Here is a 21235-nt window from a genome sequence, read left to right as displayed (position 1 = left end):
TCATCTTGAATAGATTGATTTTCATCAAATGAGTGGATACCCACCGGTATTGCTATTCAAAGCCTATTATGAATGATACGGTATTGATCATTCTCAAAATAATGGACATCGAAATAGAGCAAGTTGTGAAAAATAGAATATAGAGGTAATCCTGGTTCTCAAATACTGCAAACTATATTTCTGTTTTAAAGAGTTTGAGTTGTATGTAAAATTCCTTCGAGTTATACACTGTTTTTGATTGTAAAAACTTTCTTAGCTTATCAAACAATGCAATAGTACTCATGTAAACTTCCTGATTGAACATTTACCGTAGGCAAGTACAATTTTCCATGAAAATAATATTGTGCAAAGCACAATATTTATAATGCAAGATGACTTCGCTCTTGATTCTAAATAAGAGCTTTTCCATAATGATTTGAATAGTTTCAGATTGAATAAACAAAATACAACTTGATGGTTTTCCGTAATTGATTCAATTAGACCTATTCTCATCTCTCATAACACATTACCGGTATTCCAGTTTAGAAACTTGGAAAGTGGAAAGCTTCTGTATTTTTTTAGAATTCTTACTGATGGATGAGTGAAGGAGTAACTGCTGAATGAGCATATTACATTAAGTTATAGGCCTACTCTATAGGGATCTATTGAATTTGTATTTGAAGCAGAGATTTTTATTCCCAAATTGCTCTAGACTACCATTACATTTATTAATTTTTTAATAAATCGGCCCAATAATGTGTTATCCTACATGATGCAGTCTATAAGTTACGAATCTTGCCCTATAGTCTCAAGTATAATATTTTAGTCCTGCAATTATTCTTATCATTTTAGCAATACGGAATTCCTTTGGCGTAGCCTACTCTTATACACTAACGTACCTAGTTATTATGGAGTTATGAGACGAAATTGATAAAAAGTTTCACAAATCTCGTTTCGTGTAGACTAAAGATTCAATTTACCAGTGTATTTTTATTTACATTAGAAAATGCATCAGTTGTCAATTTTCTTTAATAATATTTCAAAATTTTAAATTTTCGTTTATGCATTTATTATTTTTCATAAGTTTAATAATTTTTTAAAACTATTCTTAACGTCACTATTTCATTTCAATATTTTCACTATTTTCAATTTCATTTCAATTAATTATCAATTAATTATTATTGTCTGTAGTGTCGTCAAAAATAGTTTTAGAAAAAATATATTATTAACCAGCAGTTTGCCATGGAAAGTGAAAGGTAGATGAGTTTAATAAATAAATGCATTAATTATTATAAGTAAATAGGCTACATGATTCATTATTCATTTATTCATTCATGTAAGTGTTCAACATTATGTTAATAGTGGTAGAGTGGACATTATTGTCTTAATTTCGCCACGTCATCGAATAAAAAAATCATTTTATATTCTTCACTTAGACATTTACTTTTTTGAAATAGCTTACCTTTAGTGAACAACACAGTAATACTGCGTAACACAATATTCTCATTAGTCTGCTTGAGATATGTAATAAACGAATGAATACTATTTTTAAAAATAGAAGCATGATAAGAATAGGAATGTTCAATTTCTTGTTAAGGGCTACATGTATTTATTTCAAAATTAAGAAGGTACCTACTACCTTTTCCAATAGATATTTCATTTTTCACAACATGCTTCAGCGTTGAAACATGTTGTGAGAAATAAAAAGGGCTATTTTCAAGTCACTTGAAAATGGTTTTAACGCTGAAACATATTGTGAAAAATAAAAATAAATATTGAAAAGGGTATATACTTTGATTTTTAATTTCTATGTAAGAATAAGAAGTTTATCTACTTATAAAAAAGATACGATACATGTTACTGTATTTGGAAATAGGAGAAGAATAATAGTAAAAACTGTATTTATTCAATAAAAACAATTTCTAATAAAATATGCTGCTCCAATAAAGATTAAATATAATATACTATTATATGGTACTGTACTCTTTGGATAATATGTATACAAATCCAAGATAATATCAAGAAGTAATAAATTGATAGATTTTATTGTTTAAGATAACAGCAGATTACTTTCCGAAAATCTTGATAACGAATTTGATTCCATGACTGGGTTGTGAGACAAATTCGAGGGTGACATTGTTGCGACCAACTCCCCCCGCCTGCACAATGACGTGAGCGCCTGTCCCATCCTTCTTCTGGTCCCAGCACTGGATGGCTGTTATAGTGCTGTTTGCGCGGTAGCCGGGGTGCGGGTACACGATCTTCTGCCTTATCACCTGGTTGTATCTCCTTGGAACGTGCAGATAGTAGGTTGAACAGAACCCTGGGGAATGACATGGAACTATTTAAGCCAAAATTAAAGTAGAAGAATTACTTGGAAAATTAAAAATATTTTTCAATTTTATTCATACCGTAATATTATTTTAGATTTGATATCATGTTCAGAGTCAATATTTGTTTTTGGAACGTGCAGGGGGGTAGTTGAAGGAATTCAAATTCAATTTTATTTCACACTCATAAATACATATACAGAAATCAAATAGAATAATTGAATAATTGATAAAATAATTGTGTGCAATAATTGAGTGTTAATAATAGAAGTTATTAAAGGCTCAATTTCTAGGTTAGAGAGAGTAGATGGTTATGATTGTTAAAAAAGTATCTTGGCTGTTAATTAGATGTTCAAAACGTTATTAAATATTTTCAATGATGTGTTCCCAACAAATCCACAATGCCAGAACTCGGAATGAATTGCACAGACAGCTGGTAAGTTGGAATTGGTGGGAAGGGGTTCAACTGTCCAAAGTTAGACTACTATCCAAAGTTAGCCGGTTTGACGGTAGTTGAACAGAACCCTGGTGAATGACTTGTGGAACTCGTTAGAGAAACAAAATTGGAGAAGTGTAAACATGAAAAAAGTGTCAATATTGCAGAAGGAAATTTGAGTAGAAGTGTGAACATTGAATATAATGTTGATAGTAAAACAGAATTTATAGGTAAAGACTGTTGGAATGAATTATCCAGAAATTATTCGATAAAACTCATCAATTGGACCAGTTTTCTCAATTCATATCAATCAACATAGAAAAAACTTATACCATGGAATTATGGTTCAAAATAACCAACCATAATATTATAAATAAATAATGGAATAGAATCTACAAATAAAAAGTTTTGAAGAAAACAACGACATCACATATTATTATTTAAATAAATCTAGGTATTTCAATTCAAAACACGGTACAGTATTGACAAAAATTGAGTAGGCTAATTATTTTTATTTTGAATGGGCGAAAAAATTGAGAGATTAAATGAAGTAAGGAATAATTTCACTATTGAATTGCTATACCTTCATGTTTTGTCAAAACAGGACATTTTTTAACATATGTCCAAGACGAACTTGTTTGTTTTGTCCCTGCGTCCCTCAGGTTAAACCTTTTCAGGGACCTTTCGTATTAAATATTAATACTATTACTTTTAACTTATTTCGTTAATTGTCAATATTGTCTTTATATAATTATAGATATTTATGCATATTGTTTTGAAGGAAAAATAAACTATTGATTGATTGAATGATATATCTTGTGATCACACTAGGCCTGTACTGGTAATTTTGATCCCAAATCTATCTTCGATATGAAATATGCTAGTCTCTGTCTGCATTATTTTTCGAATGAAGGCGTTTTAGCCCTTCATGATTTCATATTGAAAAAGAATAAATTCAGTTAATTATTCAATACCTTTAGGCCTCTAGTAGCCTAGTACAATGATGGGGGTTCGGACGTTGACTGAGTCCTTGAAAATCTTGGGAGGGGGGTAAAAAAAATCTTGGGGGTCCCAAAAAGGTCATCTGACGATCTTTTCGTGCGGCCTTCACAATCTGTGGGGAGAGGGCATAAGGCTGATTTTTTTCTAAATTGGTTAGGGGGGGGGGTTGCGTCAATGGGTTCTGGTGTGAGAGGGGTGACTAACCCTGCCTAGTATAATGATTATCAGTCACCTCAAGTTTCATTCTACTTATACTATAATGAAATAGTATAGAATAGTAAAAAGTTGCCCACTTAATTTGTAGTACTTTGGTAGCTAAACTGAAAGTACTTTAGTACTATAGTAATTTAGTAGCTGTACTTTATAGTAGACCACTTACGGTAATGGATTGAACGAAAATCATCAATAATTAATTATGTACTCAAAAAGAAAAACGCTGACAAGAATTAATATAAAAGAACAGAAGTTGATATGAGTCAAAAATGCACTGATAAGAAGAATCATTGAGCTCACCGAGACAAAATCAGATAAGACATAAGACACAATCAGACACAAAGAGACAAAATTATTTAGATTAGAAGAAGAAACAATATTTTAAAAAAATCTGCAATGAGCAACTTACTTGTCCGACCAACTCGGAGTGCCCACTATCAAATTATGACTTCCATTATTGTGTGCACCATTATTAACATGGTTATTGGGAATCGCATACAAAGTGCTTGCTTCAAACGTGTCCGGGAAGCTCGCCAATAAAACCAATATTAGAGTGCACAGCTGTAAAAAAGATTCGTTCTATATTAATTTTGATAAAAAATATTTCAGGTAGTTCAAGTTCACTTGAGATTATTTAGATTTTTATGGGAACTATATAGGTATAAATGAAGAATAAAAAGAAGTATAATAAAGCTAAAATAAAGAGTAGGCCTATTTTATAGAACTCGTGATTCGTTAAATTTATTGTGGGAATCACTTTAAATTGCCAGAATTCCACATGGATAATACCAATGCTCCCTATTATCATAGTTTTAATCAAAGACCTTGAAGATGCATAACTCAATAGTTATGCATAACTTTATAGTTTTCTATAAAGTGAGAAGTTTTTAGCTCAAAAATTTCTAGTTTCATTCAAAATTTAGACTTTTTGAATAATTATTTAGTTACTGTTCTAGATTTTTTAATTTCAGATTCTACTAGTATCTATTAGATTCAAAATTTGCTCGTTTATCTGAGTATTGAAGAGTGTAAATTGTATTTTGAAAAGTGAAAGTGACATAACCAACATTTTGATTTGGACAGTTGGAAATGGGACAGTTTTGGGCATGAGCCTGTTGTGCCTTTCCTCATGTTAAGTATTTGTACACAATGTAAATAAATAACTAAATAACTAATAACTATTTATCCAAAGTTTTGGGCTTTAAGTCTGTTGTTCCTTTCCCAATCATTCATTAACTGAGAATGATATTGTATGTATCAATGTATAAATATTGATTTATAATATTTTTTATTTTATTTGTCTTTATAATAAGGGTTGTATTAATTCTAAAACCATGTTGAATATAGTGAGGAATGTTTGAACTCGTGGCTAGAGCACAAGATTTATTTTTCTAGCCACGCCAATTATTTAACAAAGAATTATTTATTTATTTTCTTGTAACAAAAAAAATAGATAAATAAATACTGACATCAGTTTATAGTCGATCTCTCACTATAATAAGTATTGTTGAATCCTGCACATTTTTCAAGATCTGTAGGGCTAGTATATTTATATTCAACAGTGAAAATCTATATGTGCTTTGTTATATTATTCAAGATTAATGATCCAATAACCATATAACCCAATAATTCCCTATTAGTCTCTATCTGAGATTTCGAACCGGAAACTTATATTTTTCTAATTTATTCAATCTCAAATTATATTTTATTGCTCCAATGTTCACAGACCTATTTACGTTATTTATGACGGATCAATCTTCAGCTAATGGATTTGGGGATTGAATTTTCAAAGACTATAATATAGATTACAACATTCCATGCAATACTCTACACCCTATACCCTGCTCTGGTATTATAGGTCCACTTCTATGTAATATTATATACTTCTCTAAGAGAATTCGGGAATCTCCAAAATGTAGATAATACAATTTAAAGTCTCCAAGATGTACGGTCGGGATTATACTATACATAGAAATGTGATAGATTTAAAAATTATCAAAAATAAACTACTTGTAGGTTCTAAATTTCTACTTCAAACTTCGAGTAGATCTACATAATTCTCAGTTCAATTTTCCTATTCAGGCATCACATAAGTTACAAAATTAAAGAAAATCATTGAATAGTTTCAAGCCCACATAAAATTAATGAACTCAAATCTTGAAATAAAAATGAGATAATTTATATGGTACTTGATAAATTGAAATTTCAACTTACTTTGAGGTGGCTGCTGAAAAAAGACGACATTTTTGTGGTTCACTATAGTAGGTATAACTTGCGCAATGAGCTTCTGTAGGTGACTAATGAAAAGAGTGGCTAAGCGATGCTAATGAAATTGTCAACATGAAATCTCCACTGATTTATGCTACAGTAGAAAATTAGTTTGTTTTGTTCCGTCCCTGGATATTTCTAAGAGTATGACCTTCTCACTAAACTTATTTCAAACTGTTATCTCAGTGCTTCTCTATTAGTAGTTCACCGCACCTCTATTTTTTCAAGTATCAGTTCTATATTTCATAATTTAGATTTTTAGATTTTTAGGCCAAAGTAAACATTATTCGATTTCAAGTGATAGATAGTTGAAATCTTCTTCTCCCAAAGTACATGATGATTTTTCATTTTCCTCACAATATGATAGGCCTATGACAGGTTTCTTATAAACCTGAGTCCTAAGTTGCTGACGGTATATCTTGTGTGATAATACAGGTTTATAAATTTGTTTATTCAGCCTATAATATTCAATATTATATTCTAAACTGCACAGTATTACAAAGGTAGTAAGCCACATTTATCATAAATTTCCGAGGTCTAAGTGTACCATAAGGATTTCATCTGTGTTACAGGATAGCATGAGAAAATAATGTTCATTATATCCACATAAACTCAGAATTTTATAATATTATGAGGCATAATATTTATTTGAATTTATTGATATCCACTATGCCATTTTAATCAAGCTAACTGATTCTATAAGTTTGCTATCAAACTAACTTAAAAACATAAAAATCAATACAGTAATGTGGAATCGAACGTTCATTTTAATTACCCAATCGATTAACTCAATTTCTCTTTCTACAATCCATTTCTTGATTTCCATGTATCGCATACCGTATATGCTACTGTAATTTATAATTTATTACTCAGTCAATTATTGAAATAATAACAACAATTTCATAAGCTTTTTATTAGAAAAATATAATTAATAGAAATCGTTATATAGTTCAAGAAAATTATTTACTTGAAAAGCGCCAGCGCCCAAAATATATGGGCCCAATGTAGTTGATTCTTTATCAGCTTTCCTTGTTTATCGTAATTGAAATTCTGCCTTTTCCATTTTTCAAGCTTTTCCCCTTGTTTCTATAGGTTAAGGGGATCATAGCATAGAAAACATCTTAATGTAACTTATCAGTCCTACTTCACCCTAGTTCCTATTTAGAGACTACTTTACCACACTATAGTGTTGACTACTTCAACCTCTTTTGTCTCCTTCATTTTCTATTTCTCTCTGTCAGACCCAGTAGCTCTACTACCCTGAATAAGTTAACAACAGTTCCTGAGAACTTAATCTGATGCTTCTCGAACTAACAGGTTCTTCTTTTAAGACTCGATTATTGTCTCACCCAATAGACTAGTCTACCTACCACCACCCCGCCCTTCCATCGTTAATAGTTTTATCAATGCGTGTAGAAGGGTCGGAATTTCTAGAGAGCTCCCTGGCCGAAAATAATTAACAAGATAGTGTGTGACTGTGTGTGGCAAGATGGTGACTGGCTGATATAGTGGTGAGATTCACTTTAAACTGTCAGCATTGATTGAACGGGAAATGTTGGAGCTATGCATAAGGAAAGTTGACAGTGTGAAATGAAACTCACCTTAGTTACCTGTGGGCTCCAAACATTAATCTCTGCATTTTTTCTAAAGATTATTTTTTGTGGGCGTGTATAGTCTTGAAGTCTGGAATCTTGAAGCTCTCGACGCTGTGTGTCATCGCTTTTAATAACTGAACAGCCATAAATTATTGAAATGCATTTTTAAAATATGGTACCTACATTGTGTTGTCAAATGTATAATTTCTGAATGTGGGATATTTGGTATGCTATCTATTGTGGAACGGGACATTTTACTATTACAGATTATGATAATTTATTTCACATTTATGAAAGTATTAATTTATACTTGGGTTATTCAGTACGCTATTATAGATGTAATTTGTAAACTGAGTTGTATTATTTGGAATAATGTACGGTACTATTCCGATACACTTGTAAAATATCATTGATAACACCAATGCACCTATACTTGTAAATCAATGAAATTATTTCAGGTTCATTTTGAGAACAGTTGTCCCTTTGTCGTTCTTTGTTAATGAAACCAATTACCTACCAATGCACAGCAATATAGCACATAAAATTCAATAAGTGTAGAATATAAGATGTAAATCTTCAATATGTATTATACTGAGATATACCGTATAAGTTACTTTTTCATTATGAAATTTGTTGTTCCTCAATGATCCAAAATTTCAAAATATGGAAAAACTTTTTCCATAGAATTTTCCAAAAGCTACAGGGCAGCGAAATAGGGTAACTTTGGCATTAAGTAGTGAATAAAAAAGAATAATATAGTAGGTCCATGAGAAATTTGATATATCATATCATTTGAAATATACACATGATATTTGTCATCACTGATCAGCATTGCTGGTTATCATAAATACCAATCAATAATTCAGAAACTCCGTATTTACATTTTTGTTCAATAACTTACAATAATTAATATTCTGAATTTGATTCACTTATTTATTTAGGATCAACCAGTTTGTAGATAAGTCGATATTATTTTATTGCTTTTTAATATTTGTATTAATAAAATTAATACCAATATGTTCACACCATACAGAAATCCTACTTATTAGTGTAATAATAATCCAAATTATTATTGTACCGTATTAGTTAAAAACTGATATTATGGAAAATGCTTCAAGAATCATTTTGTTCATATAGAAATTCACATAATAGCCAATAGATTATTTGTTGTACCCTCATCTATATATTTTGCATGATTCCATAGACTATGATGAATACTCTACCATCATTGTAGCCTAGATTTTGTAGCCGTTAGGACAATTTGTTTGAAATTAAACAAATTTCATTGTTCTTCCAGTTGAAAAAATCATTGAAAATGCTTCAATGAATCTCACCATCAATATTTATTTGCATCTCTTTCTCTAGTATCATTGTATTAAATCATTCATTTAATTTTTTATTCATCTAGAAACATGGTCTCACCGTTAAATACTACTTGCATTACTTTCCCAATCTTGATTTTATTGATTGATTTTCATTTTTATTTTGTATGTATCAATGAGAATTACACAACTTACAGAAAAGAATATTCATCAGCGCATATTCATGTAAATGTTTTGTAAGCATTGAAATCATTATTTTGTTTGCTTTTCTTCCAATTACAGAATATCTAAAATTGAATATTTTCTTTTGTGGTTTGTTTAGGGACATGGTAGGCCAGCCGGAAGAGGAGAGCGTAAGCTGCGACAAACTGACCGGCCTGTCGCCGGGTCAGACGAAACTGTGCAGTTTGTACGCGGACCACATGCCGGGTGTGCTCCGTGGCGCACGCGACAGCACGCAGGAGTGCCAGTGGCAGTTCCGTCATTTGCGCTGGAACTGCAGTACGGCGCACCACGAGAACACCCTCTTCGGACCCAGTCTCAAGTTGGGTAAGTGAGTTCAACGCTGTATTCCCACAACTTGACGGATCGAGTAATATTAATAGTAGGCTACTGGTATTTTATAGCTTATAATATATCCTCTTTGGTGGAGTGACCGATACAGTGAGAATATTATTACCATAAATTGTAAAGTTATATTCATACTCGCCAGGCCGTGCTGAGTAGGAATAGTCCAATCAGAACTTATGAAAATTTTATTTTCACTGCACTGGTTACATTTACTAAAGATACTCTCTGAATATGAAATATTTTGTATTTTGTCATAAACCTGCATGACAGAGTGATACTTCATACGAGTGGAATAAAAATAATGGGTATTCACCCACTACTTCCACATAAACAAATCAAATTCCAATACCAACTAAAGAGATTTAGGATAATTATTTATAGTAGGTAGCCTACTCGTTGCACTTCAACGAGTAATAAAAAGTTAATATACTGTATTTTTATTTGTCTGAGTGGATGGATGAAATTGACTTTGAAAATTTTTTTAAATTTTTTTATAAATACTCAATGACATTTGAGTAAATTCCCACAGTCTGATGATGACCAACAACAGGTCGAAACGTTCGTCACTACCAAAGTTAGTGCATTTCCACTCCCAAAGTGTTTTTTAAATTCAAGTTTAATTTTAAATATAGGTACCTAATAATATTACCTATATACCACAAATATTATGCAGTATTGGGGTTTCTCAAAAGTGTGGGATCAAATGAGAAAAATGTTTCCTCTCAAAACTTTTAAAACTCCAAATTGATAATCATCCTATCATTACTTGGGCGCTGTTGAGCTGAATATTTGTAAATGTATATTAGTTTCATATAATTAGGTGAAATTAGGTTTAATATTGATAATGTACAATTCTAAATGCTGATATTTTTTTGAGGAAATAAATTTTATTTTATTTCATTCAATGTGGACAATAATTTTTCTTCTTTTGTTGCGCGATCGCGTGACACAGCGAGCCGCGAATCGGCGTTCACACACGCGGTGCTGGCGGCAGGCGTGTCGCACGCGATATCGCGCTCCTGTCGCGAGGGCCAGCTGTCCAGCTGCAGCTGCTCGCGGGCGCAGCGGCCGCGCGACTTGCATCGCGACTGGATATGGGGAGGCTGTGGCGACAACCTCGAGTACGGATACAAGTAAGGCCCACAAATATTCACGCTTCAGTACAGTAATATAAGATAATTTAATAAACAATAACTTAAGTAATAGGAACTAGAGATGTTCAACAGTAGCCTATACATTACTTTACAGTATCCTACATTTACAGTAGGCTATAGTTGTGTTACTTTACAGTAACACATTCAATTACAATAACTTGCCCATTTGATTGATTTTCCAACAGAAAAGTGTCTTTATACTTGTTCACTGTCCCTATAAACCTATTCATTGGATTAATTAATATTCACCCCACATAGTTAAGGCTGTGCAAAGGCTAAAAATAAACTTTCTACTGGTGATATTTTTCAAAAGTTTTTCGATATATTATATCATCAAGATATAATATAGGAAAACATTTTTTACCGATCATTACTTTTTGAGATATGAGCACCTAGTTTAAATTTAGCGTACAAGAAGATTTCAAATTCGGTTCAATCCATGAGATTCAGAGGAAAAATTCTCCACGGTATTATTGATTGAATAAAACAAAAATCTTTTGAAAATATCAATTTTTGAGAAATTTATTCAATTACCCAAAAATGTCAAAAAATAACTCAACTAAAAGTTATTTTTAGTAAATTGTATAACTTTCTCAAAAATTTATATTTTCAGAAAATTTTTGTTTTATTCAATCAAAATTACCATGAATAATTTATCCTCCAAATCTCATGGATTTATCTCATACCGAATTTGAAATGTTCTGTCCCAAAAATTCAAACTTTAGTCGCTCATATCCCGAATAGTAATGATTGGGGAGAAAATGTTTCCCTGAGAAAACCATTCCATTTTGATAGCTTGATGATATACAAATCGGAAAACTTTGAAAAATATCACCAGTAGAAAGTTTATTTTTAGCCTTTGCACAGCATTAACATGACGATACGACACACTTTTCAAGATGGAAGCATAATAAGTTATCATTTACTTACTGCTTTATGGTACAGTCTACAGGGAACGATCATTCTAACGTAGGCCTATGTGTTGGCATCTTCAGACTGAACTGTTGAGCTAGTCTGAAGATGACAATACATTACGGCTAAACAATTGTCTATAGCAATAGCAACCAGTTAGTTGATTAGTAGTTAATTAATAAAATAGTATATCATCACATTCTACAGTGACCCATTAATTGAATAATAATAATAATGAGATAAGAGAGAATAATATGGATAAAAACACCATGAATCACACTTTAAAGACAAATTTTATGAATTATTTCATACCGGTATAAAATTATTAATTGAAATTTTAATTTAAAATTTTAGATTTGATTTCAAATAAAAAACTGATGTAAGTAACCCAATAACCTACTTATATTTATTTAATATGTGGGGAAAATAATAGATGACCTCAAAACTAATGTAGAATAATAATTGTTTTTCATTTTATAATTCAATTCGAATAGAAGTTTAGAAATATATATAAAAGTAAATGTTATTGTCCTATATCTTTATGAGGTAGGATAATTATGAAATTTGAATGAGAAATTCATTTGTCAGTGAAAAAGTGATTATCCAAAATGAGTACGAATAACACTTTATCAATTTATTGGACAAGTTATATGATAAATATTTGAATAAGATGGTTGAAAAAAGAAAAGCAATAAAAAAAATGTGCATACGCAGAGCTGAAAACTTGTGAGCTGTTCCTGTACAACCTAGAAATTTAGACAATATCATAAAATATAAAGGATAATTCACTTGTTAGGATAAATAACTTGAGACCTTAGAAAATATGATATCTCTCAAATCCAGATGCCCATGTAGATCTGTGATTGAATGCTATGAGATGAAATTAATAGATTTTACCTAGACACATTAAAATAGTAAGCAATCTAGAGATGTGAAGTGAGGAATGTGGAAATGATCATTCACGTACATGTTTCACTGTATTTCAGATTCACGCAAGGATTCGTAGACGTTAGAGAACGCGAGAGGAGAACAAAGAGAGGATCGAGAGCCCACGCGAGAACGTTAATGAATCTGCATAACAACGAGGCTGGCAGAAGAGTGAGTCCAAATATTAATCACAAGATCTTATATGAGCCTACGAAATTGAGCTATAAATATGGGGTTGACGGGTATGATATATCATAGGTAATAGAGAAATTCATCCGCATTTCCGTATGTGTCGTTAAATCTATGATAGTATACTTACAAGTCTGCCATCAATGGAAAATGGAATTACTTTGTTCAATATAGGCTCAATAAAACAGAAAAGCTCAATGAATGCAAAATTTTTAAGAAAGAATACTGAATTTTGAAGAAAGAAACTTCAAATTTATTCTGAAGAAGATTGCGTAGGTATCATCAACAGCAATATGTTTGTCATTTATTCAACACTAAATAATGTTATAATACTTAAAAACTTAAATATTTGAAGCTATAACCACAGGAGGTGGAAAATTTATTATTGCTATAATTCGATGACTTTGGAATATTGCTCGACACAAATAATAATGGATTACCCTATTTTATGCAACTATAAGTGAAGACTATAAATGGACTACAGTACATAGTTCTCACTATAATTTTGTATGTGACTAAAATAAACATTTATTCAATTGATAAATTAATCATCCATTCAATTTTAAAGTACCTTTGTACATTGTATTCCCATTTATCATTTTATTTTCATTGTATGTTTATTTGTATTTATCAAACAATGACTTCAATTGTTCAAATGAAACCATGAGACGTTGCAATAATTCAATGCCAGTAAATTTGTATATGGTAGCCTGATCAACTAAACAACATTTTCTTCCAACGTTTATTTAAAGTATCTTTGTTCTCAAACAATAATCATATGTAAATGGAAATATAAATCTCAGTACCCTTTTTAATTATTTTGTCACAACATGTTTCGGACATTAATGCAATAATCTTGAAAATCTCTACTGAGATTTATATTTTTATTCATATTAAAAGTAGCCCTAAAGAAAAAAGACTTTTGATTTGTGATTAAATGATGAATTTATGACTTGAAGTTTTGATGAAACAAACGATTGATTGTTGCAGGCGGTTGTGAAGAAGTCGAGAGTTACTTGCAAATGCCATGGAGTGTCAGGGTCGTGCAGTCTGGTCACTTGTTGGACGCAGCTTCCTCCATTCAGAGAAATTGGTATGAAATAAATTTTTCCTCCACCTACTGTCTAAAGTACTTACTTTACTCCCTGAAACCTAATACTAAAGTGTCACTTTTTCGTTCTCGGTAGTAAAAAACAGAAAAACTCCCTAGGGAGTAAAAGTGACTCCATTTAAATAACATGGGGAGCATCTCTATTTTGAAACTTACATTGTAATAGGTTAGAAGGTCTAAGCTCAGATGAGAAAGCTTAATAGAGGTGTCTGTCATTGAGTCAACTGAATTCAATACCACAACCAGAAATTTGATCAACTCATGAAATATATGTTTGTATGATAATTATTATATTCTTAATATTAGTAGACGATAAAAAATTATACAATTTTTAAAATATTTTATTCCATTCAAAATACCAGCCAACAAATATTTTGATCTGCAATTCAAATCTGAACCGCGTGATCTGGAGTCAGCCATTTTTGGTAACTGCCCAGCTGATATAATTGTTACAACTTTTGCCGATAGATAGCGCAATCGGCAGTGCCAATGAGACGACCGGTTTTTAGGTTTCAGATTTAGGTTATGTTGTTAGGAATCATTGTCACCAATACGTAAGTTATTAGAATGATTTATTTGCAGTTTCTATAAAAAAATGTAGATGGAGGAAAAATGTTGTGTACATCACGAGCGAAAAATACTTTTTCTCCCTCAGGAAAATTGCTGCCCTCGGCTTCGCCTCGGGCTTCAAACTTTTTCCCACAGGGAGAAAAAGTCGTACTTTTCACTCTAGATATACAAATAACTATTTCGCCCCACTTGGATGTAATGAGTGCGTCATATGGAGGCCGAAAGTGATTGTTTTCTGACCAGGCCGGTAAAATTTTTACCGTAATATTTTTTAAAATATTTGGTTAATTGGAGTTTTTTAAAAAATTGCCATTGGAAAGAAAAAAGACAATAATCATATGATTTGTAATTTAATGATGAATTTATTTCTTGAAGTTTTGATGAATCAACCGATTGATTGTTTCAGGCGGTTGTGAAGAAGTCGAGAGTTACTTGCAAATGCCATGGAGTGTCAGGGTCGTGCAGTTTGGTCACTTGTTGGACGCAGCTTCCTCCATTCAGAGAAATTGGTATGAACATCCATTTTTCACGCAATATACGTTTAGACGTTCAATTGAAACAGGAAAATTCAGAATGCATCCAGTGATGAAGTATCTAGAACTATAATTTCATTGAAACACCGACCTCCAATTGGAATCTTCATGAGATATGTCTTTCTTACTCTTAAAAATGAAGATTTTATAAATGGATGGACTAAATCCATGGAAGGATTAGGATAAATAAATTATGATAAATGGGTCTAGTTATTGATGGATTTAGTAAATTCCTATAGTTTTCATAACAGCTTGTATTTGTGGAAATCAGCCTATATTTCATTGCCAGCACTGGAAATATCTTACTTTTATGATGATATTTGTTATCTACAAAACATTTATAAACCTGAAAATAAGAGTAAGCAGAACAACGAATTATCCCATTATTAAAGAAAAATAATTACTGCCAATACTTCTGCTTAATTAATTTTACAACGTATTCCTTATAAAATTCGAAAGCATATCAATGATAATTATAATATCTATCCACTATAGATTATTCAATCTAGATGGATCTAATATTATCATAATTGTATCTATTAGATACTGAACCGTCAAAAGAGCATGATTATTTCGTGAGAGTGATAATAGTCAATAAACAAATACCTAATAGAATCTAACTAGTCAATGTAAATACGTCTACTAAAATTGGTGCGGTACGCCCAGCCTTGATGACTTGACATAATAACTTGAAAGAAAGAGTAATAAGCCCACACCCAGCCCATTCATTGTTCTAGAATTAGTCTTCTCTCCCAATACAAACATCCTACCACCAAACAGAATAGTATGATGAGTGGTATGAATTAGACAGAGATAAGAATCAATGATCTTCTTTCTTCCGGTTTCTGACGCATTTTTCTGCTAACGATGGTGCCCACATGAGCTCTAAGCTAATGTCCGGGAATTGAGATGGATGATGATGAGATATGAGTGGACCTACAGATTAGGGTAGATTCCAAACCACCGGGAAGCAATTTTTAAACTTCATTTTTTTAATTTTATTTTTGTGGTATTCATAACTTATCCAAATTTGGGAGAGGAATAGCACAAGGTTACCTTATTTTCTCTCTCCCTATCATTTCTATGATGTACTTATTGCTTGAATCAATAAAGAATCAATCAATCCATCAATGCTCAAATTATTTTAGCAGATATCACAGACTATCGAAGAACACTAACAGTGAGAATGAGTGGAATCCCTTCAACTACTAAGAAATTTCATGACAAAAGTATAAGTCACCCGTAAAAGCATAGCCAATATTTGATACAATAGAGAAATAATTAAAACATCATGAAAAGTAGGCTACACATGAGAGATTGAGATTTAAGAACGAAAATATTTATTCATTTTACAAGTTTGGGAAATCTACAAGCAACCACCAAAACAGCCTTTAAAATTATATTAATAAATAATTGGAGTTGAAGTTAATTAACTAAATAATACAGAAAGAATAGAGTAAATAATGTTTTACATGAAGAATAAACTAACTATGGAGTAAATCAGTATAAGATAAGAGAGTAATATAAAATGATACCATATTGAAAGATGGTAACGTTTTCAAATAGCACTTTCATACAAAGATGAAGGAAGTAGAAATAAGGAGAAGTGTATTGTGTGTGAACATATTATTTTAAGTGTGAGAATAGATTAATAAACGGTCTCATAATCTCTCTGAGATGAAAAAAAAAATACAAATTTCAGGACCAAGAAATCTTAAAGTAGTTATCGATGTTACAAAAATGGGATTGCCTCTATAAAATCTGTTCTCTAATCTCCCATGGATATTCACTCTTTTGCTCATCTTGTTCGAAAGTCTAGGATTCTGTTGAGAGGTGAATATTAGTTGAGAAAAGTTCTGGATCTTGATATAAATATTCGTGAAGAATGAACGATATTTTGAGATTCAACATACTAAGGGATTGAATGTTGATATGGCAACTTGTTTTATTTTCCATAGGTGATTACATAAAAGACAAATACGATGGAGCGACGGAAGTGCGAGCCAACCGTCGCGGCAAACTGCAGATTCGCGATCCCCGCTTCAACCTGCCAACTCCCAACGACCTCGTCTACTTGGATGACTCGCCCAACTACTGTGTCAGGAATACCTCCCTCGGCTCCATGGGTCAGTCATTAGTCTCAATAATTTTATTTATCAATAATAGTCTCAATTCATTAATGCATGAGTTTATTTGTTTCTATTCACTAACTAATGATGACTTATTTAATGATTCTTTTATTTATTATCTATTTCGGGTATTCACAGAAACATAGAAAGTGCACTATGTAATTACTGTAAAGATTTCAATTAGCGCTATTGAATCAAATGGGGTGAAGAATGAAGATGAAGATGAATGATTGTGAATTGTGTTTGAGGAAGAGTTGATAGAGATAGATGAATTGATCTAATATTACTGTACAATGCTCTTGAAAATCGGAAAGTTATTTTAAGCTCATGCCATACAGTATGAATGTCATAACCAAGGTAACTTCTACTTTCCTTGCCCTATTACCATAGGTAAGGAAAGTATTGCTTTCCGAAAAAAATTAAGGTACCCCAATTTCTAAATTTCTATACGTTTCAAGGTCCCCTGAGTCCAAAAAAGTGGTTTTTGGGTATTGGTCTGTATGTGTGTGTGTGTGTGTGTGTGTGTGTGGTGTGTGTGTGTGTGTGTGTGTGTGTGTGTGTGTGTGTGTGTGTATATGAGTGTATGTGCGTCTGTGTACACGTTATCTCATCTCCCAATTAACGGAATGACTTGAAATTTGGAACTTAAGGTCCTTCCCCTATAAGGATCCGACACGAACAATTTCGATCAGATGCAATTCAAGATGGCGGCTAAAATGGCAAAAATGTTGTCAAAAACAGGGTTTTTCGCGATTTTCTCGAAAACGGCTCCAACGATTCTGATCAAATGTATACCTAAAATAGTCATTGATAAGCTCTATCAACTGCCACAAGTCCCATATCTGTAAAAATTTCAGGAGCTCCGCCTCATCAATGTACAGTTTGATTTTGGATTCCCAATTATCAGGCTTCAGAAACAATTTAACCAAAAAGTTCCAGTGGAAAAGATTGAGCATAAAAATATCCACAATTAATGTTCAATGATATTTCCACCTAAAATTCAAAATAAGCTCGAAATTCGAGAAAATGTGTTTATTCAATAATGCAAACTGTTGGCAACTGTTGATTCTATTAAATCATTCACTATGAAGAGATAGCAGACTTCGTGTGTCTCCAGCGTTATTGTCCTGTCACCAGCTGGCAGATCTTTGAATAGTAGACTTGAGATGCGCGTGTACACTAGCGTCAGGTGATCAATTTTCATAACAACAAGGAAAGTTGTGTGAGTGCGCCACACCAGATTTTTGTTTTTGCTGCAGCCTTTGGTGCCTTTCTGAGATTTCTATGATTGTGAATGGATGATTGAATAAGAAAATAAATAAATGGATAAATATAAGAATGAATTTTTGGATGAATGTATAAATAAATGGATAATATCAACAAAATTTGTACCTATTTGTACAAATTGTGTACCCACTTGAAGGATGATAATATAGTATCCGGGATAGATGTCAAACCCATGATCGGTGCAAAGATAGCAGACTGGTGTTTCGACGCTCTATAACACCAGCCTATATCTACAGTGATATTCACTTTAAACCGTTGATGTTATATTTATATTGAATGCTGTCAGAAACGAACCTCACTGCAGCAATCCGAGCGATGAATGCTTATTACAACTCAGCAACTAAATAAATAGAGTACTTTGAATGTTACAGGTACCCACGGAAGAATCTGCAACCGGACTTCACACGGTATGGATGGCTGCAAGCTAATGTGTTGTGGCAGGGGGTACAACACCCAGAAAGTCACAATCAAAGAAAGGTGCGACTGCAAGTTCCATTGGTGCTGCTACGTGGAGTGCAGAATGTGCTCCAAAACAATGGATGTACACACTTGCAAGTGAATCTCCACTTCTCCCTTATAGTTTACCATGCTGCCAACATAAACCTAATCCATCATTATTAGTAGTATTTAACAAGACTGTAACATCAATCGAATAACTCTTACAATTTTCTATCTTGAATGTACTTAGTCAATTCTCAAGTTTCCTTGTTGTTTTCATTGTTCGATATTGTAATTTGTGTAAATTATTGTACATTATTCGATGTGAATCTCTGTTGTTTTGGTTTCAGTAGATTAATTATTTGAAGCATGTAGAGTTCTGTGTAAATATTATGTCACTATACTGAATCCAGCCTATGAGTGTGAAATATTCGAAAACTACTTATTATTTATTAAGTTATGTCCATAATGTGAAACGATTCGACTGAATAAATTGTAATTAGGAAATTTGTTTTAATTATTTAACTAAATCTCTACATCCCCTCCTATTATTCAGGATAAATAATTCTAATTGATAATTTTCTATATTCATTTATCACGATATTATAGTGATATAGTGATAACAGAGATATCTCTTACTGTTGGCGAGACACGAGCTCCAGGCTGGATGAAAAAATGATGATGAGAGATAAGTGCACCTACAGCTTTAGGTGGGTTCCCAACCACCGGGAAGCGATTTCCCAACTCAGAAATGGCATTCAGAGTCGGCTCTTCCAGTGATCACCCTTACAACGGGAATAGCAGGCATATGAATCTTAATCAATTTCTAAGAAGGTCACTAACTAGATGGATATATGCAATAATATTGAAAACTATATCATTTATAACTTAAGAAAATTATTTATGTTTTGTAGAAAGGAAGAAGAGGATTGAGATACTCAATTGAACATGTTTGGTGTAAGATCAACCACTTTATTAAAAATAGATCACATCAAGAATCACACGAGTTCTTCTATAGCTTTTAAGAATAAGATGATGTACGGTATATATTTTTTGCAAATAGAAGTATGCATCTAATATTTAAGTTCTCAAGTTTTTAATCAGGAATATCCTATTCTTAATTGAATAAAAACACAAATATGTTGTCAAATTCTACACAGTTTTATTCGGTACACGACCATGGTTTCGTGACCACACCGGTCACATTTTCAAGTTGACTAAAGCTAAAAGGTTAAGGTAAACATTGAATATGAATTGGTACCTTAACCTCTTAGCTTTAGTCAACTTGAAAATGTGACCGGTGTGGTCACGAAACCATGCTCGTGTACCGGATAAAACTGTGTAGAATTTGACAACATATTTGTGTTTTTATTCAATTATGGAACGGATCTACAATATTGACAATGACTCAGTCGAATTTTCAAATCCTATTCCATGGAAATGATCTTCATTTGAATAACTTTCTCATAAAGACTAAAATATGGTCAATTTCACTATGAAAACAAATATCAAGAACTCTAAACTGTTGTTCAATTCACAAATTTTCTAACGAATTGCTAGGTAGTATTGGACCACTAGTAACAACTAAATACTACAGCAATTTTCCCAAATTCAAGTAGGCTACTTACAAAAGGAAATTAATAAAATCTACAAACCAAAAATCAGAGCATTAGAATTCTAGGAACTACCTTACTGAAATCTGCCAAATCTGAGAACTAAGAAACTAAAATGTCTGATATCTAACGATCAGGCCAGAATCCATGTACTCTAAATTATAAGTAGAAAAATTTTAGGATAATGAAAAACCAAAGTAATCTCTAAATCATATAACCTGGATTTAAATCAGATTATTATTGAGTTTCTTCCTGTAGCCTGGTTTCTCAGCTTTCCAAAATTTCTCCTGGCAGTGTTTGATGGCCTGGAAAAAATAAATTGATGAATAAAACTATGTTGATTTTTCGATTGAAAATTCGACAAATTATTCGTTTATGGAACCATGAACAAGCAGATAGAATCAATATATGTAGAGTACATTGGATAGAATATTTAGAAGGAAATGAAACAATTACCAATGAAGTAATTACCCAAAGCTTCTTTCATTTGCAACTGATATCAGTTTATTGATTATCGCTAGTAACTAGTCAAACTAGTCTTAAATCTAGTTAGTAATAGCAAGTCAAAATGAAGATATTGGCCCATCTCGATAACAAATTTAAAATTTAGTAATATCATGATCTCAAATGTGTTTTGAAAATGTTTTCCTCAAGAGA

The 21235-nt window shown here is 32.1% G+C and overlaps 3 protein-coding genes across 10 annotated transcripts in view; 1 reads left to right on the top strand and 2 right to left on the bottom strand.

The window, feature by feature from the left end:
* LOC111050093 (protein Wnt-5b) overlaps positions 1 to 19472 on the top strand; it is a 75583-nt gene extending 56111 nt beyond the window's left edge. For all 7 annotated transcript variants that reach the window (XM_039420837.1, XM_039420836.1, XM_039420833.1 and 4 more), the window contains exons 3-8: positions 9468 to 9694; positions 10668 to 10848; positions 12768 to 12879; positions 13888 to 13990; positions 17070 to 17237; positions 18899 to 19472. In XM_039420837.1, coding sequence (XP_039276771.1) covers positions 9468 to 9694; positions 10668 to 10848; positions 12768 to 12879; positions 13888 to 13990; positions 17070 to 17237; positions 18899 to 19086 — 979 coding nt within the window. In that variant the 3' untranslated portion in view covers positions 19087 to 19472. The remainder of the gene's footprint in view (positions 1 to 9467; positions 9695 to 10667; positions 10849 to 12767; positions 12880 to 13887; positions 13991 to 17069; positions 17238 to 18898) is intronic.
* On the bottom strand, positions 1864 to 6448 carry LOC111050097. 2 transcript variants are annotated; one of them, XM_022336347.2, is made up of 3 exons: positions 6175 to 6448; positions 4370 to 4521; positions 1864 to 2302 (listed from the first exon to the last, which is right to left on the bottom strand). In XM_022336347.2, the coding sequence occupies exons 1-3, from the start codon at positions 6202 to 6204 to the stop codon at positions 2023 to 2025; spliced, it is 462 nt and encodes a 153-aa protein (XP_022192039.2). In that variant the 5' UTR covers positions 6205 to 6448; the 3' UTR covers positions 1864 to 2022. The 2 variants fall into 2 exon arrangements, with proteins under 2 accessions (XP_022192039.2, XP_039276774.1); XM_039420840.1 differs by lacking the exon at positions 1864 to 2302 and adding an exon at positions 2789 to 2834 and having other exon boundaries at positions 6175 to 6396.
* A 444-nt stretch (positions 19473 to 19916) lies between the features above and the next one.
* The window catches only part of LOC111050092, a gene marked incomplete at its 5' end in the record, with an annotated part of 42302 nt that continues 40983 nt past the window's right edge, over positions 19917 to 21235 (bottom strand). The window contains one exon of the mRNA XM_039420021.1: positions 19917 to 20883. Coding sequence (XP_039275955.1) covers positions 20803 to 20883 — 81 coding nt within the window. The remainder of the gene's footprint in view (positions 20884 to 21235) is intronic.

The sequence above is a fragment of the Nilaparvata lugens genome, chromosome 2 (genome assembly GCF_014356525.2).
Source record: "Nilaparvata lugens isolate BPH chromosome 2, ASM1435652v1, whole genome shotgun sequence".
Taxonomy (NCBI): domain Eukaryota; kingdom Metazoa; phylum Arthropoda; class Insecta; order Hemiptera; family Delphacidae; genus Nilaparvata; species Nilaparvata lugens.
This window is presented reverse-complemented; position numbering and strand designations above follow the sequence as displayed.

Bases quoted from the DNA above. Each gene is read 5' to 3' on its own strand.
- LOC111050097 (XM_022336347.2), bottom strand. From the start codon at position 6,204: ATGTCGTCTTTTTTCAGCAGCCACCTCAAA. The intron at 4,522-6,174 runs GTAAGTTGAAAT...TCTTTTTTACAG, and splicing joins TTTTCAGCAGCCACCTCAAA to CTGTGCACTCTAATATTGGT. The intron at 2,303-4,369 runs GTAAGTTGCTCA...GTCATTCCCCAG, and splicing joins ACTCCGAGTTGGTCGGACAA to GGTTCTGTTCAACCTACTAT.